The sequence below is a fragment of the Microcaecilia unicolor genome, chromosome 8 (genome assembly GCF_901765095.1).
Source record: "Microcaecilia unicolor chromosome 8, aMicUni1.1, whole genome shotgun sequence".
Taxonomy (NCBI): Eukaryota; Metazoa; Chordata; class Amphibia; order Gymnophiona; family Siphonopidae; genus Microcaecilia; species Microcaecilia unicolor.
Genome location: NC_044038.1, coordinates 143,689,975 through 143,717,463, shown reverse-complemented (window position 1 = coordinate 143,717,463; position 27,489 = coordinate 143,689,975). Strand labels below are relative to the sequence as shown.

Genomic DNA, 27,489 nt, shown 5'->3' with positions numbered 1-27,489 from the left:
TTATTTGAGATCATTATTAATAATCACATCATTGTGCATGTCACAGCAAGAAGTCATTTTTCTTTTCTTGCCAAATGTAGAGAAACTATTTTTGTCTTGTTGATCGCAAAAGAGCCCTTGTTTGCTGACTAACATGGTGGGGGACCCAGGAATATAAACGTTGTGTTGATAATCCAGTGGTGGAATGTGTGATGGGCACAGGGGTCCATACCTGTGGGTCCAGATACTGTTCGGTGTCCTTGATGCCTTTGTAAAATCTAGAAGAAACAAGAATGCCAAAGATGAAAAAAAAACTATTGAATTATTAAATCTAGCTATCAAAAATACATGCACTCTCCCTTACACATAATTAAAATTGTTACCAGAAAGCTCTGCAGGCACCACTAAATTATTCTTCAGTTCTCCTGCTACTGTCCTTGTTACCTTGAATGACCAATTTGTCTTAATTGGGTAATAGTGAACAATTTTGCTCTGTGTTTCCTGGCACACTTTCATAGATGGCAGCTCTCTGCATGCAGTGGGTATTTGAGTATCCCAATATTGAGCAAACTCCTTCACTGTGTCCAAGGAGTGACAACTTGTGTTGAGTTTAGCACCCCCAATCATTTTGTAAGGCTGGCTCTTATGCAAGTAACCCTGATTTGCAAATTCAAAAAGGTCTCCCGTTTTCCTTAAACAACTAGCAAAGATTAGATTACATGTCCTAGAAAGTTAATGTATAACATAGGTCCAAAATTCTTGGTTCTATAAATATATCACAGTCCAAAGTACCTTACTGATCTTTAACACTCAAACCGAGATCTTCAACCTATCATATGAGAAAAAAATCTCTTTGGACAAGAATAACTAGAAAGTGATTTAACTAATTAACAAATGGTTGTGATGTGAGCTCCAGTACTAACCAGGTAGTGGAGAAACCAGAGTCTGCAGGCGGTCAGAATTTCGATTTCCACTTTTTCCAAATCCAATATCTTCTAAGCTCTGTGAACTCCAGACCAAGAGGGAAAAGCACATAATTATTAGTCCATCTGTGGTTTCCCCATCCCACCCACATTATGCAGCTAATATACCTTTTGAGGCCTGATTTCTGGGTCTTGGATGGTAGCCACTCAATATTAGGCTGTTTGATCTGTAAAACATAAGCATTTCACATAGGAATGTTTCCATCACCTTTACCCCTTATTATATTATATCCATTCTAGGTTTTCTTTGAACATCACATGCAATAGTTTGACTTTAAAAAATGTATTTGTTTCTTTGTTTGTTTATTTTTAATGTATTTTTCACATCCCATCTCCCTGATTAGAGACTCTGGTATGGTGGGACAAAACATTTGTAAAACAGATCCTTTGATATACTATTACAGTTTATAACTGCCCTAATCAATCTAATCCTTGCATCTCAGATAGTGGAATCAAAGCAAAGCTCCCTCAACTACTATCCCTAAGACTGTAGCCAAAGTTCTTATGTAGCACAAACCTTGTGTAAGGAAGTGCCTAAGTAGACCCTAGTTTATCTTATGGCACATCCTCCCCCAGCCCACCTTAACAAACCCAAACCTTGGAAGCCTAGGCAGAAGGGCGAGGGCCAGATCAGTAAGTATAAACCTTCAGAGTATGGGAGAGTCAGAGAGGCCCTGGGGGGAGCTGAGGGAAGACTCCATATCCTGCCAGTGGTGGCTGAGGGTAACCTGCATTCCTTGCCAGAGATGGCTGAGGGAAGATGCCAATCCTGGCCAGCCATAACTGGGGGATTGCTGAGAAGATGTTTGAGTATTACACCCTTCAAGGTTCAGGCTGTTATATATAAGAGGCTGAGACTGCTAGAGAAATGGCAGAGATTGCTAAAAATCCATTGTCTCTAGTCTGTTTGAGACCAAGCCTTTGTCATGGTTACATTGAAGGATTACTTATATCAATCTGACTTGCCAGCCTGAGAGAGAAGACAGGATTATGTTATGTAGTGAACCCAACTGCATGAATAAAAGTATAATAAAGTCTTTTCCTTCCGGTTTTTGAACTGTCTACTTCATGTACATGTGAGAGGCCCACACCCACTGCCACACCCATGCTACCATACCTTGTCATTAATGTCATTCATGTTTTATATTCAAGACAAAATAAAAAATGCAAAAGTTAATATAAAGTATATCAGAGTAAAATTATACATGATATTGCCCTTTGCTGCATCAATGTTTTCATTCTACTGTTGGATAAAAGACATAGATCAATTTTTTTGTTCTGGGAACTGAAATTGTCAGACTGCTATAGAAACTCAGGAAGATTACAATATTTAATTATTGTTCATACAAGGCAGTGGAACAAAGCTTATGATTGCTGGTTAGATTTCTACACAGCTTCTAAAGACAGCGGCTTTTTCTTTTATGTTTCACCAGTGAACCTGGAAATTCATTGCTCACACAAAAACCACTGCAAAACAGCATCTCCCAAGTAACTCGCTTCAATGACTTTCGATGAATAAGACAGGTCTAGGTAATCTGCTTTGAGTTATTCCACTCCCATCCTTAGGGAGTGAACACAACATCATTTGCTTGTTGAATAAAGAAACAAGCAAGCCCTTCCAATTCCCCCTGCCATGTATTCTATCCCTCTGTAAAAACCTTTTTATGTGATAGGGATCTATATTTGAAAAATGTTTATTGTTCTGAATAAAGATTTAATTCCATTTGAAAAGGCTTTCATCAAATATTTTCTTAATCCTCAAATCTTTATTCTATGACTGTAAGAATTATCCAAAGAGGTTCTTGTACACAAACATTCAGGACTACTGGGGTCCTGACAAAAGACCTGTGGTCTAGAAAGCTTGTGCACAGCAACAGCTTTGAATAATTCTTAATGTTGGACTTGGTCCAATATAATAGATGTAAAAACTGCACTATTAAACTACTAGAGCTGTTTATGTCGAACCATTTAAGATCTCCCGCATTTTTGTTATTGTTATAATCATTGCTTTTGCCCTTTATAAATGTATGTATATTTTAGTTCCTGTTTTGATTGCTTATTATCACCATGCTTTAAAAAAATCATCAGAAAGAAGGAGATGCTAATGCCTCTGTACAAGTCATTGGTGAGGTCCCATTTGGAGTATTGTGTTCAATTTCAAAGATCATAGCTCTATAAAAAAAGACTTTAAGTGGTTCAACAGAAAGCAACCAAAATGGTATGTGCAAGAATACATATAAGAGGAAACGAAGATCTGAATATGTATACCCTAGAGGAAAGGAGGGGTGATATGATGCAGATGTTTAAATTCTTGAAATGAATTAATCAGGGGCATAGCCGGACCTCGACAGGAGGGACCAGAGCCCAAAGCGGGGGGGGGGGGGCATATTTTGGCCTGCTGCCACCACTATCCCCCCGTGCCTCCGCCGCCACCACATGATGGTACCTTGGCTGGTGGAGGTCCCCAAATCCCACCAGCTGAAGCATTTGTCCTGCATTGGTCTCACATAAGTACATGTAAGTACATAAGTATTGCCATACTGGGACAGACTGAAGGTCCATCAAGCCCAGCATCCTGTTTCCAACAGTGGCCAATCCAGGTCACAAGTACCTGGCAAGATCCCAAAACAGTACAATACATTTTATGCTGCCCTGCTCTGTTCTCAGTCACGCCATGCACGCTCATTTTAATGAAACTGAGCATGCATGAAGTGTCATGCATGCTCAGTTTCACTAAAACGGGTGTGCATGGTGCAACTGAGAAGAGCAGGGTAGGCAATGTGGCAAGACTAGTGTGGGACAAACAGCAAGGGACCTCTCCAGCCAAACCAGGGGCCCCAGAGCCAACTTGGGGGGGCCCAGGCCCCCCATGGCCCCCCCGTAGCTATGCCACTGGTATTAATGAACAAACAAATCTTTTTCAAAGACAGAGAAGCTATAGAACTTCAGAACATGACATGAAGCTGCAAAGAAGTAAATTTAAACACAACATAAGGAAATGCGCTTTCATGGTAGGAATGGTGGATGCCTGGAATGCCCTCCCACAGTGGCATAGTCAGGGGGGTGCCAGGGGAGCAGCCGCTCCCCTAAATGGAGTTCTGCCAGCTCCGGCACCTATTTTTTTCTCAATGTGTTGCATTGAATATGTGCGCCAGCGTTGGCGGAAGTCCGCTCTTGCTCCCCCTGCGTTGTCAACCTGGCTCCACTTCTGCCCTCCCAGTGAAGGAAGTGGAGATAAAATCAGTGATAGAATTCAAAAAGATATGGGATAAACACAGAGGATCCCTATCTAGCAAGAGAATGGAATCAAAGTAAGCCATACAAAATGACTTTCACACTTCAATGTGAATGGGAAAAAAATGCATCTCTGTTCTAAACGAAATAGCTCCAATATGAACTAAAACCACACACAAACACAATAAAACCCCATGGTTTTAACGACAAATTGAAAAAACTAAAAACAATAGACAACTCAAACGAGCTTGGAGAAAAAACAAGAATGAACAAACACTAAACACATGGAAAGAATCACAAAGAAAATACAAATATGAGATAAAAAAAATCCAAATGGAATTGCTATCAACAACAAATAGGAACTGACCACAAGGACCTGAAGAAACTATATAAGCTTTTGGAAAATCCACTAGACACCAAACCAATTACCACACCAAATACAAGCATTACACCAGCGAATGATCTTGCCAAATACTTCAAAGAAAAAATTGTCAAACTACACAAAACTATGTCTCAAGAAATCAACAACCTTGACAACTTCATTGATATACTAGACCCACACCTAGGAGAACACCCAGCAAATCGAACATGGTCAAACTTCACCCAGATCATAGATGAAACAGTTCTACAGGCAACACGCAAGTTCGCAACTGCATGCTGTCAACTGGACGCATGTCCCAACTATTTAATGAAATCGCCTCCCAACCGTTTCATTGCACATCTCACATCCCACCTAAACTACATGTTCCAAAATGGTATATTCCCCAAGGACAAAAGCAACATCATACTCACTCCGTTACCAAAAGACACAAAGAAGAAAACAAATGATATCACCAACTACCGTCCTGTAGCTTCCATCCCACTGAAAACTAAACTGATGGAAGGCATTGTAGCCAAGCAACTCAGTGAATACCTTGATAAATTCTCAATACTCCATGAATCACAATCTGGGTTCAGGCCCCTTCATAGTGCAGAAACTGTACTAGTTACTCTACTGGCCAAATTCAAACAGGAAATAGCACTAGGAAAAAACATTCTCCTACTCCAATTTGACATGCCGAGCGCATTTGATATGGTAGATCACAACATACTACTGAGAATACTCGACAAGATAGGATTCGGAGGTAATATACTTAAATGGATCAAGGGGTTCTTAACAACAAGGTCATACCAGGTTAAGGTAAACTCAACCATCTTACCACCCTGGAAAGCTGAATGCGGAGTTCAACAGGGATCGCCTCTCTCACCCTTTCTATTCAACCTAATGATGACACCATTAGCCAAGTCCCTTTTCAACCAAGGCCTTAACCCTTATTTCTATGCAGATGATGTCACAATATACATACCTTTCAAGTCGAATCCATCAGAAATCGCCAACACAATAAGGAACAGCTTGAGCCTAATGGAAACCTGGGCATCAGCTTTCAAACTGAAACTCAATAAAGAAAAAACACACTGTCTCATTCTCTCTTCCCAACACAGCACAAATCACCCCACAGCCCTAAATATCCTGGACTACACTCTTCCAATCTTAGACAATCTGAAAATACTTGGCATTATCATAGAAAACAATCTAACTTTGGAAAGCCAAGCCTCTGCCACCACAAAGAAAATGTTCCATACAATGTGGAAACTCAAACATATAAAACAATTCTTCCCAAGGGAAATATTTCATAACATGATTCGAACAATGGTATTCTCACATCAATTCTTTTACTGCAATGGTATATATGCAGGATGTAAAGAACAAATTTTAAAGAAACTTCAGACCGCCCAGAATATGGCAGTCAGGTTTATATACGGAAAATCTCATTTTGAAAGCGCAAAACCCTTTCTCGAAAAACTGCACTGGCTACCAATCAAAGAACACATCGCCTTCAAAATGTGCACTTTAGTTCACAAAATACTTCATGGTCTTGCACCGAACTACATGAGTGGACTAATTGACCTACCAAAGAGAAACACACTTGAATCTGCACGAACGTATCTAAGTCTTCACTTCCCAAGATGCTAAGGACTGAAGTATAAATCAACATATGCGTCCAGTTTCTCCTACATAGGCACATAGCTCTGGAACACATTACAAAAGTCTTGAAAACCACAAGTAACCACCTAAATTATCAAAAAAAAATCTAAAAACTCACCTTTTCAGAAAGGCATACTCCACTCAACCAATCTTAAACTCCGAACTATGAAACATAGCATTTAACCAAGTTATGGATACCACCCAATCCCTCACCAAATTGATCCCACCCTCGCAACCCACTTGGAGCAAACCACCTAATCTTTCATTTGTACTATCCACTTTTTGTATTTGATCACACCGGACTCAGTAACAACCTCTCCGGAACTATGTAAGCCACACTGAACCTACCAAAAGGTGGGATACAAATGTAACAAATAAATAAGATAAAATGAATAAAAATAAAATATAGAGGGGTGTAACTCATACAGAGAGACAGATACAACCCTAAACAAAGGCATAGATGGGATACCCTGCTTAAAGTGAATGCTACAACTCTATCCATCTTACTGGGCAGACAAGTTGGATCATTCTGGTCCTTATCTGCCATCATTTACTATGCTACTATGGACAAAAAGATCATCACGCTCATTCCTTAATCTCCATTATCCTAACTGTAAAGAGCTAAAATATAAATCCACATACGCGACCAGTTTCTCATACATCTGCACGCAGCTATGGAACGCACTACCGAAGGCCATAAAAACAACGCAGGACCTAACCATCTTCCGAAGGCTACTGAAAACAGATCTTTTCAAGAAGGCATACCATAAACATCCATCTTAAATACTAAATAATAACACAATACATGATCTATTCATAACCGAACTTTTACCACATGATTGATTAACCTCTTTGATATTTATGATCAAGCTCTACCACTTCAACCTTATGCTGAATAGAGACTCTCTATAATCGATGACATAATGCATGATACAATCCAATTTATTCTCAGGAACCTTCATGCAATACCATAATTTATTCTTCTTTACCATGTATGTATGCACATGGTATATATATACAGTGGTGGAAATAAGTATTTGATCCCTTGCTGATTTTGTAAGTTTGCCCACTGACAAAGACATGAGCAGCCCATAATTTAAGGGTAGGTTATTGGTAACAGTGAGAGATAGCACATCACAAATTAAATCCGGAAAATCACATTGTGGAAAGTATATGAATTTATTTGCATTCTGCAGAGGGAAATAAGTATTTGATCCCCCACCAACCAGTAAGAGATCTGGCCCCTACAGACCAGGTAGATGCTCCAAATCAACTCGTTACCTGCATGACAGACAGCTGTCGGCAATGGTCACCTGTATGAAAGACACCTGTCCACAGACTCAGTGAATCAGTCAGACTCTAACCTCTACAAAATGGCCAAGAGCAAGGAGCTGTCTAAGGATGTCAGGGACAAGATCATACACCTGCACAAGGCTGGAATGGGCTACAAAACCATCAGTAAGACGCTGGGCGAAAAGGAGACAACTGTTGGTGCCATAGTAAGAAAATGGAAGAAGTACAAAATGACTGTCAATCGACAAAGATCTGGGGCTCCACGCAAAATCTCACCTCGTGGGGTATCCTTGATCATGAGGAAGGTTAGAAATCAGCCTACAACTACAAGGGGGGAACTTGTCAATGATCTCAAGGCAGCTGGGACCACTGTCACCACGAAAACCATTGGTAACACATTACGACATAACGGATTGCAATCTTGCAGTGCCCGCAAGGTCCCCCTGCTCCGGAAGGCACATGTGACGGCCCGTCTGAAGTTTGCCAGTGAACACCTGGATGATGCCGAGAGTGATTGGGAGAAGGTGCTGTGGTCAGATGAGACAAAAATTGAGCTCTTTGGCATGAACTCAACTCGCCGTGTTTGGAGGAAGAGAAATGCTGCCTATGACCCAAAGAACACCGTCCCCACTGTCAAGCATGGAGGTGGAAATGTTATGTTTTGGGGGTGTTTCTCTGCTAAGGGCACAGGACTACTTCACCGCATCAATGGGAGAATGGATGGGGCCATGTACCGTACAATTCTGAGTGACAACCTCCTTCCCTCCGCCAGGGCCTTAAAAATGGGTCGTGGCTGGGTCTTCCAGCACGACAATGACCCAAAACATACAGCCAAGGCAACAAAGGAGTGGCTCAGGAAGAAGCACATTAGGGTCATGGAGTGGCCTAGCCAGTCACCAGACCTTAATCCCATTGAAAACTTATGGAGGGAGCTGAAGCTGCGAGTTGCCAAGCGACAGCCCAGAACTCTTAATGATTTAGAGATGATCTGCAAAGAGGAGTGGACCAAAATTCCTCCTGACATGTGTGCAAACCTCATCATCAACTACAGAAGACGTCTGACCGCTGTGCTTGCCAACAAGGGTTTTGCCACCAAGTATTAGGTCTTGTTTGCCAGAGGGATTAAATACTTATTTCCCTCTGCAGAATGCAAATAAATTCATATACTTTCCACAATGTGATTTTCCGGATTTAATTTGTGATGTGCTATCTCTCACTGTTACCAATAACCTACCCTTCAATTATGGGCTGCTCATGTCTTTGTCAGTGGGCAAACTTACAAAATCAGCAAGGGATCAAATACTTATTTCCACCACTGTATATATATATATATATATATATATATATATATATATATATATACCATGATCTGTTCCATATATGCTATGTTCCATGTATGTTATCATGTATGTAAGCACCTTAACGCAATAACATTTGTAATTCTGTTACCCGGAAATGGCAACCGCCATTACGGCAAATGTAAGCCACATTGAGCCTGCAAATTGGTGGGAAAATGTGGGATACAAATGCTACAAATAAATAAATAAAATATTAGACTCATAAATATTCTGTGTTATTTGCTTTACAGGAATCTTGCAACTAGTTAAAAAGGAAAATTTTACAAAGATGGGTACAGGTGAAATACATTTGTCTATAAATGGAAACGTTACTGCTCTGAAAATAAAAGCATGTTTAGCTATTTCTGTTCAATCCATAAAGGGCATCTGATCACTGTGCTTTTTGTTATTGACAATTTGCTTTACTTGACAGCCTCCACTCAAAAGAAGACCAGAGTACAAATCAATATTTGAATGAGCAGATGAAACAATAAACTATATTCATAAAGTCAAATCTATGTGGAATCCAAGAATAAAAAGTGTAATGTATTAGAGGAAGGCTTTATGTTACGACCTTGCTCTGTAGTGAGTGTTATAGGTCAGGTGTATTAGCAAAATAATGTGGGGATTAGGACAGCCAGAGATGTGGCTTGGCAAGACAAGATTATGTATTAGCATTTCTATACTGGGAATGATTACCTGTGGCTTTTAAAAGGACACTGTCCATATTAAAGTACTTTTTGTGGGTGAGGGTCTAACAAGTTTTACCGCAGCTAAATTGACATATGGGTATTCAAGTTATGAGATGTGACACCGCTGCTTAGACGGTTACATTGGTTACCAGTTTCTGTTGGGATAGTTTTTAAGAGTGCTTGTATTGTGTTTAACATACTGCAGGGGGACTGTTCTGTGCAAACACACCATTCACACAGCCCATGGTATTGCAATGACTGAAGCCCTACAACTACAGAATATTGTAGGTGGTATATTGAATACCATCCCCTATCTCTTTCCCTTACAATAATGATTTCTAAATTCAGCTACTAGTTGCTGCCATTGTATTATTAGTAAGATTCCATTACTAATATTGCCTCTATGGTTTTCCCAGTCCTGGATGAACTTAGAAGCAAAAGACTTGATCCTATTCATGGCAATTCTTAGGATGAAAAAGCCCTAAAATAAGCCCTGAGCCAGTCCCATTTCTAGTATTTTTAAATAAAAGAAGGAAGGAAGTGAAAACCATGATTACGCATGAATTCTCTAGTACTTTTGTCATGGGCTCGGGCTCTGGTGCTGCAAACTTCTGTATCCCAGACAGAAGTTTCCCAAACACCTGACAGTCCACACTTCTTTAAGCCAATTAACACTCTTTATTACTTCCAGATACAGGACCAAACTAAAATAATGCAACTTTTGCCTCCTTTAACATAAGGGCACATTTATTAGGGTATCTTAAGAACAGACTTATCTTCCCCTTTCTAGTTACATACACAGGGTTCCCAATATCCCCCCCTTCAAAGGCATGAATGGCTGAGGGCTTCCCAGGTAGACAAACAAATTAGACAGGCAGCTTCCCTGTTCAGTCCTGTCCATGTACTTCCAACCAGTCCACTCTAAGTGCAATACACATAAGTCCTTCCTCTCCCAATTCCATTTAACTCCCTAGGAACTGGATGACCTTCCGCCAATTAACCAGGCTTTTGCCTTCCAACCTTCCATCTCTGCAAATTCAGAAGGCTACCAACATGACCTCTCTGTATAAGGGCTGACACTTTTCCAAGCCCTACTCCAGCACACAGCATAGCCAGCTACACAGCCTCATTTTCCCACTGTCTTACTGGGCTCCTAGGAAAAGCTGTGGGTCCACACTCCAGACAGATAACAAGGACTACTATTCCTTTCTCACTCCTGGTACCAGCCTTCTGCCTCTCCCTGGATTCCACCCTCTGAAGGTTTCTCTGCCTCTCACAACTCCCTGGGGGATATTCCTTTTCCTTTGGGCAGGCTGTAGGTTGTGGCTCCCATCCAGGGAAACCCTTTCTTCCCTCTTGCCTCTGGGAACTGGCCCTCCCCTTCAATGGGCTCCTTCCTTCCCTCTGGCTTCTAGGAATCCAACTCTTCCTTTACCGTGGAACTCTCTTCTTTGTGGGACTGTTACTTTTAAACAGAGTGTGCCTTACAGCCCCACCCTCTCTCTTTATGGCTGCTGGGGAAACCAAGGAACATACACACCCAGGCTACCTTGATTATGAAACTGATGTACCTTGTGGGAATTCTGCTCCTTTGGCTCATCTTGTGAAAGGATTTCTCCTGCCTCCTTCTTACAAGGTAAGTACTGGAAATTCCTTTCTTTCCCCTTTTCTCCAGTGTGTACAAATCCTAACATGCTCTGCATTACATTAGGAACCTGTGTAGGGTTCCTGCTTCCAGGTTTTCCCTTACTCCTAATCTTACTATCTCCCCTTGCAGTAGGTTTAAACTGGAACTTTTTGCCACTCTTCTGCATTTTTTTCCTGTCCAGGGGAGCTGACTGCTTCTACTAGTCACATTTTTCAACTTTAACTTTATTGGGAATGACCTCCTGTTATCAAACTGTGGTCAATTTTAACAAGGTAAATGCCAGACCCAGAGCCCGCCTTTTCTACCCCCACATCAAGGGCTGTCCCTTGGAAGGATAAATTGGAGTAACAGTCCTAGTCCTCACATTGTGAAGACCCCTATGCTGCAGCCCACCCCTGATATCTGGCATTTCTCTGTAGCTATTATATGGATTAGCTCATGTCTGCTCAGTAGTAGCTGTAATATATATAGTTCCCTAATTACAGAGGTTGAAATACAGAAATATACAGCACAATGCATTGCTCTCTAAAGATAAAACATCAGAAGTCACTTGAGGATTCTTAAAGCTGCCCTAGCATTGGTTTGCAGTTACAACCATATGCAATTTTCTACACTAAAGAAGGAAATTAGGCACATATCTCTCTTATGTATTTATATGGGTATGTATTAGAGAGCTGCACGGATCCCGCGGAACCTGCAGGATTCCCGCAGGGATGGAAGCAGTTCCTGCAGGGTTCCCACGGGGATGGAAGCAGTTCTGTGGGGTTCCCGTGGAAGTGTAAGCTGCACCTGCACCAGCCTCTCATCTACCGAGTACCAAGTTCTTTGAGTGCCGTCTCCTCTTCCTCCTCTTTCTCCTCCTTGCTTTAACACAGGAAAGTCTTCCATTAAGGAGGTGGTAGAGATGCAAATGATGATGGAATTCAAAAAGGCGTGGGATGAACACAGAGGATCTCTAATTAGAAAATGGAAGTTTTAAAAAAACCTAACCTTAAATGGCTGCATGTGTGTGGATGCTTAGATGGCAACTCTGGCTGTGATTAACTAGGGCCGATACCGGGCAGACTTGTATGGTCTGTGTCTAATATATGGCAGTCTGGTTTAGGATGGGCTGGAAAGGGCTTAGACAGCAACTTCAGTGGCTGGAACATGAGGACAGTGCTGGACAGATTTTTATGGTCTGTGTCCCACAAATGAGAAGACGAATAGACGAGTGGGCTTCAATGACAACTCCAGCAGTTGGAACATAGGGATAGAGCCAGATAGACTTCTATGGTCTATGTTCCAGAAACACGAAAGAAAGACCATAATCAAGTGTATAATATCACACTCGCTGATTTAATCATGAACTGATAATGAGTGTGACTATTGGGCAGACTGGATGGACCGTTCAGGTCTTTATTTGCTGTCACTTACTATGTTACAATTAATCCTCTTTGCTCCCGGGCTGATGTGCAGACCTCAGCTCTGATACAGGCATAAGCATTGAATGTCACCTGACCTACTGGCCCGTGCATGTGGTGACCTCTCAGCACACAGTGCCAATGAATCAGAGACAAATCTTACATGTGCACACCAGAGTGTTCCAAGTTTCAGCTTCCATTCCTTCCTTGCCTACAGTGCTGTGGTTCAAATCCAGAGAGAGACTGAAGGAGCTGACTGGAATTTTCTTTTATGTACCATTAAATTCTTGTGGGGACGAGTGGGGATGGGTTGGGATGGGTTAAATTTTTGCGGTGATGGGTGGGGATGGGTAAGATTCCAGTGGGTATGGGTGGGGACGGGTAAGATTCCAGCAGGGACAGGCGGAGATGGGTAAGATTTCTGTCCCCATGCAACTCTCTAGTATGTATGCACAAGAGTTGTGCTGTCCTCCCCCATCTTGGTGTGATATCTTCTTCCAACTAAATCAACCCAGGCCTCACACCTCACCCCAGAGTCAACCCTCCCCACATCACCTCTACACCTGAACCCATTCAGTGAATTTTTGTGGAGATGACCATGCTTACAGATGAACAAATTGAACTATTCCCTAAGTGTGTGTGTGTGTGTGTGTGTGTGTGTATGTGTGGAGGGGGGGGGGGGTGCTTAGCAATTTAACATTGGTTAAAATTATTTTCACAGCCACCCTGTACAACTTAAAGAATGTGGATGTAGTACTTCAGTTTTGCAAAAAAGACCTTCATATATAATAGCTATTTGTAGTTTATTACAAGAACACCATCAATTTTTAAATCTTCAAATTTTCTTTAAAAATATTGTTGGTGAACATTTTGAAAGTTTGGGCATCTTTCCTACATCCATGACCTCTTTATCTCTCGTACTCTCCATCTGCTTGCCCTAACTGAAACTTGGCTTTACCCTGAAGACTCTGCTTCAATTGCAGCCCTATGCCATGGAGGTTATCTTTTCTCCCATACTCCTCGCCCAGTTGGCTGCGGAGGTGTTGTCAGGCTACTACTTTCACCGTCTTGTAGATTTCAACCTCTTCTTCTACCTCAGTCTCACTGTTTTTCTTCCTTCGAAGTCCACTCCATCCGTGTATTTGCTCCTCTGCCTCTCCGAGTAGCAGTCATTTATCGACCCCCTGATAAGTCCCTTTCTTCCTTTCTCACTGACTTTGATGCTTGGCTTTCCTTCTTTCTTGAACCTTCATCTCCTTCCCTCATTCTTGGGGATTTTAACATTCATGCTAATGATCCCTCTGACTCTTATGCTTCGCAGTTTCTTGCTTTAACATCCTCAACTGTGCTCCACTGCCCCCACTCACCAGAACGGCCACTGTCTTGATCTTATCCTCTCCTCAAACTGCTCACTCTCCAGTTTCTGTGCCTCAACTCTTCCCCTCTCTAACCATCATCTGATAACTTTCACACTTAAACACCCTCCTCCTCAGTCCCGTCCAATCTTAACCAATACATTTAGGAATCTTCAGGCTATTGACCCTTCTACTCTGTCCTCCAATGTTTCAAATCTCTTCTCTACCACTATGTTATCCAAGTCTGTCAATGAGGCTGTCTCTTCCTATAATACTATTCTCTCCTCTGCTCTGGATACTCTCGCTCCTCTCATTCCCCGCTCTGTAAAACGTGCCAAACCCCAACCTTGGCTGACCTCTAGAATCCGCTACCTGCGTTCCTGTGCCCACTCTGCCGAATGCCTTTGGCTGAAATCCCGTGCCCATGCTGACTTCATATATTTCAAATTTTTGCTGACCTCCTTCCAGTCTGCTCTTTTACTTGCCAAACAGGACTATTACATCCAGTTGACTAATTCACTTGGCTCAAATCCTCGTCGTCTCTTTGCCACACTGAACTCTCTCCTCAAAGTGCCTTCACCTCCAACCCCCCCTTCATTTTCCCCCCAGACTCTGGCTGAGTTTTTTCATGATAAGGTTCACAAGATTAAACTTGAATTCTCAACCAGGTCACCTCCACCTCTCCTTCCCTTAGTCCATTCTCTCAACCCTCCAACCCCTGCCTCCTTTTCTTCCTTTTCTGAAATCACTGAAGTGAAAACTACACATCTTCTTTCCTCCTTGAAACTAACTACCTGTTCCTCTGATCCTATTCCCACCCAACTACTTCACACTATCTCTCCTACTGTCATCCCTTTTATCTGTCATATCCTCAATCTTTCATTGTCCACTGTGACTGTTCCTGATGCCTTCAAACATGCAGTAGTCACACCACTCCTTAAAAAAACCTTCATTGGACCCTACCTGTCCTTCCAACTATCGCCCTATCTCCCTCCTCCCTTTCCTATCCAAGATACTTCAACGTGCCGTTCACCGCCGTTGCCTTGACTTTCTTTCATCTCAAGCTATTCTTGATCCACTTCAATCTGGCTTTCGCTCCCTTCATTCAACTGAAACAGCGCTTGCTAAAGTCTCCAATGATCTGTTCGTAGCCAGATCCAAAGGTCTCTCTATTCTATCCTCATCCTTCTCGATCTATCTGCTGCTTTTGACACTGTTGATCACAGCCTACTCCTTGATACGCTGTCCTCACTTGGATTTCAGGGCTCTGTTCTTTCCTGGTTTTCTTCTTATCTCTCCCAGCGTACCTTTAGTATATACTCTAGTGGATCCTCTTCTACTTCTATCCCACTGTCAGTTGGTGTACCTCAGGGATCAGTCCTGGGACCTCTTCTCTTCTCCATCTATACTTCTTCCCTTGGTACTCTGATCTCATCCCATGGTTTTCAGTATCATCTTTACGCTGATGACTCCCAGATCTACCTCTCCACACCAGAAATCTCAGCCAAAATCTAGGCCAAAGTAGCCTGCCTGTCTGACATTGCTGCCTGGATCTCTCAGCGCCATCTGAAACTAAACATGACCAAGACTGAGCTTCTTATCTTTCCCCCTAAACCAACCTCTCCACCTCCCCCATTCTCTATTTCTGTGGATAACACTCTCATCCTTCCTGTCTCATCAGCTCGTAACCTTGGGGTCATCTTCCACTCCTCCCTCTCCTTCTCTGCACATATTCAACAGACTGCTAAAACCTGTCGTTTCTTTCTCTATAATATCAGCAAAATTCGCCCTTTCCTTTCTGAGCACACTACCAGAACCCTCATCCACGCTCTTATCACCTCTCGCTTAGACTATTGCAACTTGCTTCTCACAGGTCTCCCACTTAGCCATCTCTCTCTCCTCTTCAATCCGTTCAAAATTCTGCTGCACAACTAATATTCCACCAGGGTCGTTATGCTCATATTAGCCCTCTCCTCAAGTCACTTTACTGGCTTCCTATCCGTTTCTGCATACAATTCAAACTCCTCTTATTGACCTATAAGTGCATTCACTCTGCAGCTCCTCACTACCTCTCCACTCTCATCTCTTTCTACATTCCTCCCCAGGAACTCCGTTCACTGGGTAAATCTCTCTTATCTGCACCCTTCTCCTCCACTACTAACTCCAGACTCCATTCCTTTTATCTTGCTGCACCATATGCCTGGAATAGACTTCCTGAGCCGGTACGTCAAGCTCCATCTCTGACCGTCTTCAAATTTAAGCTAAAAGCCTACCTTTTTGATGCTGCTTTTAACTCCTAACCCTTGTTCACTTATTCAGAACCCTTATTTTATCATCCTCACTTTAACATTCCCTTATCTCTTGTTTGTCCTGTTTGTCTGTCCTAATTAGATTGTAAGCTCTGTCGAGCAGGGACTGTCTCTTCATGTTCAACTGTACAGCGCTGCATACGTCTAGTAGCGCTGTAGAAATGATAAGTAGTAGTAGTAGTAGATATTGACAATGCAGGTTCATAGTTTGGGTTAGACCAATTGCCCATTAGACAAATTGTCATTAAACCAACTGTTGGGGACCCATTCTTTAGAAGTATGAAGGGGGAAGAAATGTGGGTGGAGGGAAGGTGTTAGGGGATAAGAAGAAATTGATAATAATCATAATCATCTTAATTTGAGAAGTAATAGGAATGTGCCTAATTAGTTAATGATATGTTTTGCAAGCTTTGTGGTGTTAAGATTCAATCAAAAAAAGATTTGAAATGAAAGAAATACTGTTGCAACATTACTACTAATTATTGTTCATGAGCTAGTAATTTGTAGACAGTTTAGACTAGATATAAAAAGTATTATTATATTACCTGACCTATCTGCTGTCAAACTATTCATTGATACCATGACATGCTGAGCACCTGTATCTAGTGATTTCAATAAAATTTTCTCCTGATTGAATAATTATATTTGGCATAATTTTGTAGTGTACAGTATGCTGGAACCATATGTTCCAAAGGAGTAAATTTTTTGAAATGTTTGTTTATTATGGGGTCCTTTTACTAAAGTGTGGTAAGTGTTTGCACTTACTGCTCTTTTAGAACAAAAATTAATGCATGATAGGTGCAAAGGCAATGTGGTCATTGTTGGAAGCAGGCCCAACACGTCCCTTGCAGTTTCCACAATTAAATGTTTTTTATTGTGCATTATAATTGTTTGCAATGAGTGCAGATGTATTTAGGGCTGACAAGTAAATTCACACTCAGTACTATTCTATAAAGGGTGCTGCAGGGCATATTCTGGCACCCAACTTTGGGCACGAGGACTTACACCAACTGAAACCTGGTGTAAATCCTGGCGCGCTCAGTCTCCAAGGTCTATAACACTGCATGTAATTATTTGGTATGCTCCTGAACTGCCCATGTCCCTCCCATACTCATGCTTCCTTTTGGGTTACACACAACAGGATTTGGGTGCAGATCTTTATAGAATCCCAAAACATGCCGAACTTCACTCAGTCCTGGTTTCCAACATCTCTGATATTAGCTTATTTTAGGCATCCCCCACCCTTTCTGATTTCAGTCATGTCCAAGTTACAAAACGTTGCTCTAATTGAACAGCTGACCACTGGAGGAATTAAGGCATGGCCCTTCTGTAACCCCCCTCCCCCTCCAGTGGTTGTTGATTCCCCCCTCCCTTTCCTCTGAAAGTGAAACTGAAAAGGAAAACCAGGTTCTATGTCAGCTGCAGGTATTTAGCCATTCTGAACAAAGTAGCAAGCAGAGGAGTAGCTAATGGTTAATGCAGTGGACTGCGAACCAAGGGACCCAGATTTGAGTCCCACTTCAACCCCTTTATATATATATATAATATAATAATTTGCACCTTCAACATTCTGAAGCTGACTACGTGACAGCGTGGCAATGAAGCCATGTAGTGTTCATAGAGTTTGTAATCGCACTCCCGATCACTGCCCCGCCCTCAAGGGAACTCTGTATAGTTGCCAGGGAAAGAAATGCGACTTCAGAAGAAGCAGGGACCAACCACAGGCCTCTCACTCGCTCTCAGTGCCCCGCCCTCGGAGAGAAGGGAAGGCAGCATATAATATTCACCCACCGGAAGTTCGTTCCCTCCCTCCGAGTTCCAGGGTCATTGTCCGTCCCCCCTCCCTCCCAGTTTCAGCATCCCCCCTCCTCCCTCCCTCTCTCCCAATTCCAGGGTCCCTCCTCCCTCCCAGTTCCAGGGTCGTCGTCCCTCCCGCCCTCCCTCCCTCCCTTCCACTTCCAGGCTCCCTCCCTCCGAATTTTAAAAGTCATCCTGATTTACCTCGCATGGTAAAAAGTGTGCAGGCTTGGCACTTACTTCAGTTTTCCCTTCTCTGTCTCTCAGCTCTGGTCCCGCCCTTGCGGAAACAAGAAATGAGGGCAGGACCAGAGCTGAGAGACAGAGAAGGGAAAACTGAAGTAAGTGCTGAGACTGCATGCTTTTTACCATTACTGCCGACCGCCGTAAACCTGATGAGGTAAGTCAGGATGACTTTTAAAATTCAGAGAGAGGGGGCCTGGAACTGGAAGGCAGGGAGGGAGGGACGACGACCCTGGAACTGGGAGGGAGAGATGATGACCCTGGAACTTAGAGGGAGGGGGGACCCTGGAACTGGGAAGAAGGAAGGGGGGACCCTGGAACTGGGAGGGAGGGAGGGAGGGACACTGGAACTTCCCTTAAAAACATTAATGGCAGAAGGTAATTACCTTGCTAGAGCCCGTTTAGTTTCAATGAGAAATGGGCTTTTTTTACTAATATATATATATATATATATATATATATATATATATATATATATATATATATAATTCTGAGCCTTCCAGAAACAGAAAAATACCTACTGTACCTAAATATATGACACCTGTATAATGGCTATTGAAGTGGCATACATTCAAGTACAAAAGGTATTTTTTCAGGTCCTGAAGGAATCGCTTTTACAAAAAAAAAATTATAGTAGGGTTTGAACCTGCCCCTTGGTTTTCAGTCCACTGTACCAACCACTAGGCTACTCCTCTGTTCTGCAGAGATAGCCATGTGGCCATATTTTTGGAAATGATGCAAGACAGACATTCATGTTCCTGGGGTTTTTTTGTCATTCAAAAGTTAGATATTTCACTTTGGAAAATGGCTATTCATTTTGGATGTTTTCAGCACAAAAATGTCCATCTCACAGCCATAATTGACTGGGAAATCTTTGGTGGGGGGGGGGGACTTAGACGTTTTTGTTTTTTGTTTTTTAAATGCCCCTCCAGTGTCCTACAACAACAAAAGTACTAATAACTAATTACAAATTTATAACATAAACGTATAGATTATGCATAGTGAATAATACACAAAGAATAAAAATTATGATCAAAAAACAAATAATAGAAAAAATAAAAAATATAATAAAAAAAATAGTAAAGAGCGTGTGGACAAATCTATGTGATGCAATAAAATTTACTGTGTACTTATGCATAGGTGATGTAGCACAACAACCAACAACTTATAATTGTTGACAAACAAATATCTACAGTGCATCTGCTGTGTGACAAAATGTGTACAGCATGTGATTTAAACTGCAAGCAACAGAGCTTAAGATCATCACATACCAATACTGGAAAATCCAAACGACTCACAATCCCAGATCACATGTGACAGAAATACTCAGCAAAGCTTTAAAAAAAACGCCAGGAAAAAAAAAAACAGATTAAAATTTTTTTGCCAGCCCCACACTTCAGTGTGTGGAACCCTGATTGAATATCTGAGTGTAACTCAGCAAAAATTCGGAGACATTGAAAGGGAAAGGGTGCATTAACTTTTCAATAACGAACACATGGAGTCCAGTTGCTAAAAACCCCTTGGTTTACCTGGTTGCCGGTCGAGACTGAATTGTTTATAGCAAGGGAATTCTCTCCATTCTTTCCTGGTATCTGCACCTTCTTGGGAATTTTCTCATTATTCGGCAGGGTGGCTGGGAGACAAGGCTTCAGAAACATGAAGTCGCTGGTGGCGGATTCAGGCGTCAGACAAACCTTATAACAATAGGTCTGTGGGCCACTTCCTCCCACATCCACACAATTAGTTGGCACTTTGTTCCCCGAAGATATTTGGCGATTAATATTGGAAGTTTTCAATGCAGAGCTTGACGTCTCAGGTTGTACACAGCAACAGGCTGGCCGAGAACAGCTGTAGTTTTGCCTGGAGTGTCGATCTTTCTGGCATTTTATAACTGTGAGGACAATGATAGCCACCAAGAAACTGAAGGACACCGATCCAAGGGAGACAATTAAGTAAAGAGTTAAAGTCGAAGAAGACGCTGTGCTGAAACTGAGATCACTAAAGTCGGGGAGGATCTCGGGTACGCTGTCCACCACAGATAAGAGAATAGATACAGTTGAGGACAGGGAAGGTTGGCCATTGTCCCTAACTTGAATGACTAATCTTTGCTTGGTGGCATCCTTGTCCGTAAAAGGCCGGATAGTCCTTAGCTCCCCTGTATAAAGGGCCACACTGAACAAAGTGGGGTCTGTGGCCTGCAGAATCTGATAGCAGAGGCGAGAGTTCTGCCCAGCGTCCGCATCCACAGCAGAGATTTTGCCAACCAAGTAACCCGGATCCACTGACCAGGGGATCATTTCAGTGGCAACCGAGCCGTTCTTAGGCCTAGGGGAGACAATAACTGGGGCATTGTCGTTCTGGTCCATGATAAACACCTGGACGGTGACATTGCTGCTGAGAGATGGGAACCCGGCATCCTGGGCTTGAACCCGGATCGCAAAGTTTCGGATCTGCTCGTAGTCAAAGGAGCGCAGGGCATAGATGTTGCCGCTGTCTGAGTTGATGGACACGTAGGTAGATACGGGCATACCCTGAATTTGTTCATCCAAGAGAGAGTATGACAGGTATGCATTTTGGTTGCAGTCGGCATCTTGGGCTACCACCGAGCAAATAGATGCCCCTGGAGGGTTATTTTCCAACACAGACACTGAGTAGGACGGATGATGAAAGACGGGCGGGCTGTCATTGATATCTGAAACTTGCACAGAGATTATTTTTTTGGTAATCAATGATGGAATTCCAAAATCTTGGGCGTGGATTGTGATGTTGTATTCGGACACCAATTCCCTATCCAGGTAATCTGTGGTCATCAAAGCGTAGTAGTCTTTAAAGGATGAATGAAGCTGGAAGGGAACGGTTTTCAGGATCTCGCAGGTCACCTCTCCGTTCTCTCCCGAGTCCCGATCCATTACGCTGATTACAGCAACGACCGTGCCAGGAGGAGCATCCTCCTGAACCGGAGTAGAGACCGAAGTCAACACCACCTCGGGACAGTTATCGTTCACATCCAAGAGCTCCACAAGGACCCGGCAATGCACGGCCACTGCCGAGGGGCCCCTGTCTTTAGCTTGCACGTACAACTCATGGAGAATGGCTTTCTCATAGTCCAACACCCCCTTCACCCGCACCTGCCCACTGCGGGGCTCCACGCTGAACAGCTCCCGCACCTTCCCCGAGACGTGACCGCTGAAGGAATACTCGATCTCCCCATTCGTGCCCTCGTCTAAATCAGTGGCATTAAGCTTGATCACTAAGGTGCCTTTGGGAGCATTTTCTTGCAGGCTAACCCTGTAGGAAGGCTGATCAAATGTGGGCACATTGTCGTTGGCATCCAAGACAGAGACAGTGACCATAGCAGAGCCAGATCTTTCAGGCAAGCCCCCGTCTATGGCAGTAAGAAGCAGCCGGTGGGTCCTCTGTTGTTCCCGGTCCAGGGACCTCTCCAGCACCAGCTCGACGAATTTACTGCTGTCGCTGCGGGTTTGGACCTCCAGAGAGAAATAAGCGTTGGAGCTGAGCTTGTAAGTGTGAAGAGAGTTGCTGCCAACATCGGGGTCCTGAGCGCCCTCCAAGGGGAAACGAACCCCCGGGGCTGCAGACTCGGTGATTTCCAGCACATAATCCTGCCAGGGGAAGCTGGGGTTGTTATCGTTAATATCCAAAATCTCGACTTCCACACGGTACAACTCCAAGGGATTCTCTATTACCATCTGCAAGTGTAGCGAGCAGACAGAACTAAACTCACAAACTTCCTCCCGGTCAATTTTCTCGTTCACAAACAGAATGCCATTCTCCAAATTCACCTCCAGATATTGCTTTTGGGCTCCGGATAGAATCCGGAACCGGCGGGCGGAAAGCCTGGAAATGTCTAAGCCCAAATCCTCTGCAATATTTCCAACAAAAGCTCCGTGATCCAGTTCTTCCTGAACCGAGTACTGGATCTGACTGGACACGAGACCCATAAAAGAAGTCACCAGAGCCAGAAGGAGCTGTCCAGTCCATTTTCTGTCCCGGATGTTTGGAATCATGACTTTTGCTAGTAAAAACCCTACCGCCGCTTGTTCTGCTCTGGTCCAGGCTAACAAAAGGAAGCCGACCTACTCAGCCAGTCCTTCTCCCAGAGGGGCGAACAGTCTCTGCTTTTTCCCGGGGGCTCTGAATCGCAGAGAAAACAAAGCTTTCTGTAAATGGTGCTGGAAGCTCACGTCAAGTCAGTTCGTTTGATGCCCTTTATTTCTCATTATTTTAGACAATTTAGAAGGGTTGACGTGGGAGGACCTGAATTCACATTTCAGCACCGTATTGGTGGACAGAGACATGGAGAATCAGTTGCTGGCTGTGAATAGTTAACTCTTTCTGGCAGAGGAGAGAAAAAGAAGGGAAAGAAAATGATAGAACCGCAGTCCAAAGGAAGGTAAAGAAAGTCTAGATGTATCAAAAGAGAAATTAATGAGAAAAAAACAGAAGAAGAAATACTTCTACGTGAAGCTTTTTGGTTCATACTTGTATATAAGTGTTACATTTTGTTTTAGCTGAGATTATGAAAAGATGTCTTACATTTATATTTTTATCTCTTAACATTCGTTCACTTTTGTTTAATGTAAATTGTCTTCGAATGTTTACCAAGTGTGTATAGCTAAGCAAGGTAAATCAGAGGTCTGGGAAGAGTTGGCGGTTCTATCATTTTCCACAGATGTTTTGCTTCACTATTGCTGTTACATTAAAAGGTCCAAAATATAGCTGCAGCCAAATCTTCCGAATCTATATCCATGCATCAAAAATCATTCATAGACTTAACCTTTAACAGATGGTTAAGCTTCTCTGAAATTGATTACATTTTGCTGCACAGTTTTTTTTTAAATTACAATAGAAAAGGTTTACATGCCAGACAGCCAAACCTTAATTCCTTGTCAATACAAAGGAATGAGGATGAACAGCACATCATTACCATGGGTACTGAACTGTGCAGTTCCACAGGGATCCATACTGTCTCCCATTTTATTTAATATCTACCTCAAGCCTCTGGCTGAGCTGCTTCAGTGGATGTACACAAAATTCTATATCTATGTTAATAGAAGTGCAATTGCTCATACCCATTGAACCAGATTTACCCCTTGAGTAAACTGCCTATCTAACCACAACTGAGGAATGGGCAAACAACAACAATCTCTGCCTGAACCCAAGCAAAACAGAGATTCTTTGGGTACTTGATTTCAAAATACCTTTTGGGAAGTATGAACTTCCCCCTAAAATCACAGGTCAAGAATCTTGGGATACTGCTAGACTCATCACTCACTCTGCTCCCGAACATTCAAGCAACCTTTAAAAATTGTCTCTATCATCTGCAGCAGCTATGAAATCTCTGTCCATATATTGATAAGATGAGTCTGACCACAGTGGTCCATGCCATAATAACATCATGACTAGACTACTGTAATTCCCTGTACACTGGTTAAACCTAAAAAGTTTGCATCAGCTCCAATTAATTTATAATACTGCAGCATGACTGATAGAAGGATGCAAGCAGTGTGACCACATCACACCCTTCCTGCAAAAACTACACTGGCTACCAGTACCCTAAAGAGCTAAATTTAAAACTCTATGTTTGGTTTTCAAGGTCCTCAGACAAAATGGGCCAGAGTACTTAAAGAATAAGTTAGTCCTTTGCACACCTTTGAGATCTCTAAGGTCCTTTCAAGGAATATCACTATCTGTCCTCTCATCAAAAGAAATTGTACAGTGTGATACCTGCCAGCAAACCTCAGGAATAGCCCCAATGCTCTAGAATTTACTCCCAGAGGAACTATGTCTAACTTGAGTCTACCTCAGGAAGCAGGTGAAAGCCTGGCTCTTCTCCCAAGCCTTTAATACATAGTGTGACTGACTATACACCACTCTGCACCTGGACTAGATTGCTACACATATTATAACTTAGATCAGTACCTTATATCTTGTTAAACTGTACAAAGAACTTGCCTTGAGTTTAGCCACCCATCTACTTATCCCCACTGACTCTGTACCGCCCATCTTGTCCCCATCAATATATCTGCACTTGGCCCCTTGGCTACATGGTTAGCTGTATTGTAGAACATCATTAACATCATATTTGTATTATTTGAATGTTCTAACGTGTGCTGATTAGATGTTTCATTAGTATTATGCTGGCATTGCATTATATCTCTGTTATTTGAATTTCAGTGCTGTTATGTGTGTATATGTTGATCCTGTTTCATGGTAATCCTATTATTAGGTCTTAATTTGCTTTTCTCAAGTTTACCTCATTTGGAGCCCTGTTTACTAAGACGCGCTAGTGTTTTTAGCACAATATGGGTGTCTCTAGTGTTAGCACACGCTAATTTGTAATGCATGCTAAAAATGTTTACACGCCTACTGTACGGCTTAGTAAGCAGTGCCTTTATTGTATTTATGTTTATATTTGGTCATTTTTACTATTGTCATGCTATTATCAAAATTGTATGTTTTATGTTAAACTGCATCTGCTGTACACTGCCTTGAGTGAACCTCTTCATAAAGGCAGTTAATAAATCCAAATAAATAAAACAATAAAATAAACATCTCCTTTTGCTTCTCGACTGTTAGTTTCCATTTAAAACATTTAGCTAGACTCATCTCTGCATTTGTTGTTCCAAAATGTTTCTAATAGGAGACACTCAGATTTTATGCAACAAGAAACTGAAGAACGGATTTCAGTATAGTCATTTTGGGGGGAGGATGCTGGTGAGCTCTTCTAAGATGGAAGCCTCAATGTAGAGCTCTGGTGGAATCTTTAGGAATCAAGTCAACCGTCGTTTCCAATCTGATTTTTTTATTACATTTTCATGGAAGTATTGATCTATAACAACATGTCATCAGGAAAAAGTAGCAAATGCCATAAGCCTGAGCCCAATTCACAGCAAAAACAGCTTTCAGGTAAACTGGAAGAAACTTCTGCCCAAGTGGTTTTGGATGAATTAAAATCTATTGAAGAACTAATAAGTGAAACTAAAGAAGATACAGCAGAAACTAAAGAAGATTTAGTTGTGCTTACCTTGGAAGTTACTCAATTCAAACAAATGTATTCAGATGATTGAGAATAGAGTGATGACTTTGGAGAAAAATATTAAGGGCCTACAGTGTCAGGTGAAGCACATTGTGCACTTGGAAAAAGACCTAAGAGGAAGCAAATAATCAAGACTGCTGAAGTAACTTCAGAATTTTGTTTTATGTTTTTATGCACAGAGGTTTCTGTGAGCCCCTGGTCTGCTGAAACACAGCCCCGTGTTGGGTCTCTTCTTGGTGCCTCAATAAAAGACTGTTTGATTTATTACTCCTGTGTAGAAGTCATTGTCTCATCCTCTGCTTCTTGTGGTGTGTCTTGCACAGAGGCTGTTTCCTGTTCTTCTTTCTTTGTCAGAACCATTTCAACCATCACATGGCACCAGACAAGGCTGCCCCTTGTTGCCATTAGTATTTAATATTACTCTGGAACCCTATTGATTGCTATTAGAAATGATTCAGCCATTCAAGGTATAAATTGTCGTGCTGCATCTATCAAACTATATCATAAACAGGTGACATATATCTCTCCCAATTCCATGCCTACATTATTCAAAATCATAAGACAATATTCTCTTTTTTTCTGTTTACAAGCTTAGGGCCCTGTTTACTAAGCCACACTGTAGGCATCTTAACTTTTTAATGTGTGCTAAAAATTAGCATGCGCTAATGCTAGAAACACCCATAGGTATATATGGGTGTCTCTAGCATTAGCATGCGCTAAAAATCAGCATGCTTACAGCGTGGCTTAGTAAACAGGGCCCTTAATGCTAACAAAACAAATCTTGCTGCTTAATTGTCCAGAGCTAAAATCTGATCTCTAACACTATGGTTTTCATTGTACATCATCCAAGTTACAATAATTCGGTATATGGTCCCACAATTGAAGAAACAATTCAGTATAATACTGAATACTTGATACAATTTACCAAAACCTTTATAACAAGGTTGTAGCCCATGAAGTTAACTTGGTGGGGTCACTTCTATACCATCAAAATAATGATAATGCCCCAAATCAACTATGTCTTAAGCATGCTGTCTTTCCTGCTTTATTCTTCCACATATCATACCTTGGATTGTTTATTATTTAAATTCTTGAATTTCTCTCAAAAAGCTTAAATGTTCTAAAGCTAATGGTGGTGTAAACTTTCCTAGCTTTTGTGAACACCACATTTCATTTTTAATGAAATATTGAGCCTCATGGGTGTCAGATTACATTCTACAGGACACACCTAAATGGATGCAACTGGAGCAGTTTTTTGCTCATGACATGCTCTTGAACTGGTGCCTTCAATGTTGTCTCCTAAAACCACTTCTACTAATGAAATATTAAAATCAACCCACTTGGCTTGAAGTTGAAAACTGGGTACAAAATGAATGGTGGCACACTCTACTAGCAACAGTGTGGAATAACAATTTTATTAAAATACTGACTAAACTTGTACATTGAAAGTTGTGGCAGGACTTAGGTATCTGGACATTCAGTGACTTAATGGAACACTCTTATTTTCTGCAGTTTCCTAATCTGCTAAAGAAATACAATCTTCCAACTACTCAATATTACAAATGGCTTTGACTGAATCATTGCTTGCAAACATGCTATTCTGACCTATCTATCCTAAAAGCTCTTCCAGATACCATGTCATTATGTACTATTTTTTCTTCTGGCACTAGTATTGCATCAAAATGGTATAAAGTCTTACAAAAAGAAAAATCTACTAGTCCATACAGATTGGAATCTGTGTGGGAAACTGATATAAAGACTACATACGGTGCTGAGACATGGGAAGATATATGGATATTTGTTTTCAAATCCATTCTCTCTACATCCATAATACAATCTATGTACGTTTTATTGCACAGAGCATTGTGGACACTATATAGAATATCTAAACTTGGTTCCTCTAACTACAATAGCAGTTGGTCTTGTAAGAAAGAAATAGGAACCTTGCTTCATATGATATTTTATTGTCCTCAACTAAGATCATTTTGGAGACAAGTCTGGAATACTGCGTATTCTATCTTTAAGAATAAGGAACAATTGTTGTTTAAAGTGGCCTTGAGAACTATACTACAATCTTGGAAAGACTTTTCTAATGTTGACTACAATATATGGTGGAATACAGTATATCAG

At 41.8% G+C, this 27,489-nt stretch overlaps 1 protein-coding gene across 1 annotated transcript; it reads right to left on the bottom strand.

The window, feature by feature from the left end:
* Positions 1–22,327, bottom strand: LOC115476827 (protocadherin-10-like). The gene is made up of 4 exons (XM_030213402.1): positions 19,829–22,327; positions 1,071–1,129; positions 903–988; positions 1–257 (listed from the first exon to the last, which is right to left on the bottom strand). Exons 1-4 carry the CDS (start codon positions 22,325–22,327, stop codon positions 1–3), a joined length of 2,901 nt encoding a protein of 966 aa, XP_030069262.1.
* Between the last annotated feature and the right edge of the window lie 5,162 nt (positions 22,328–27,489).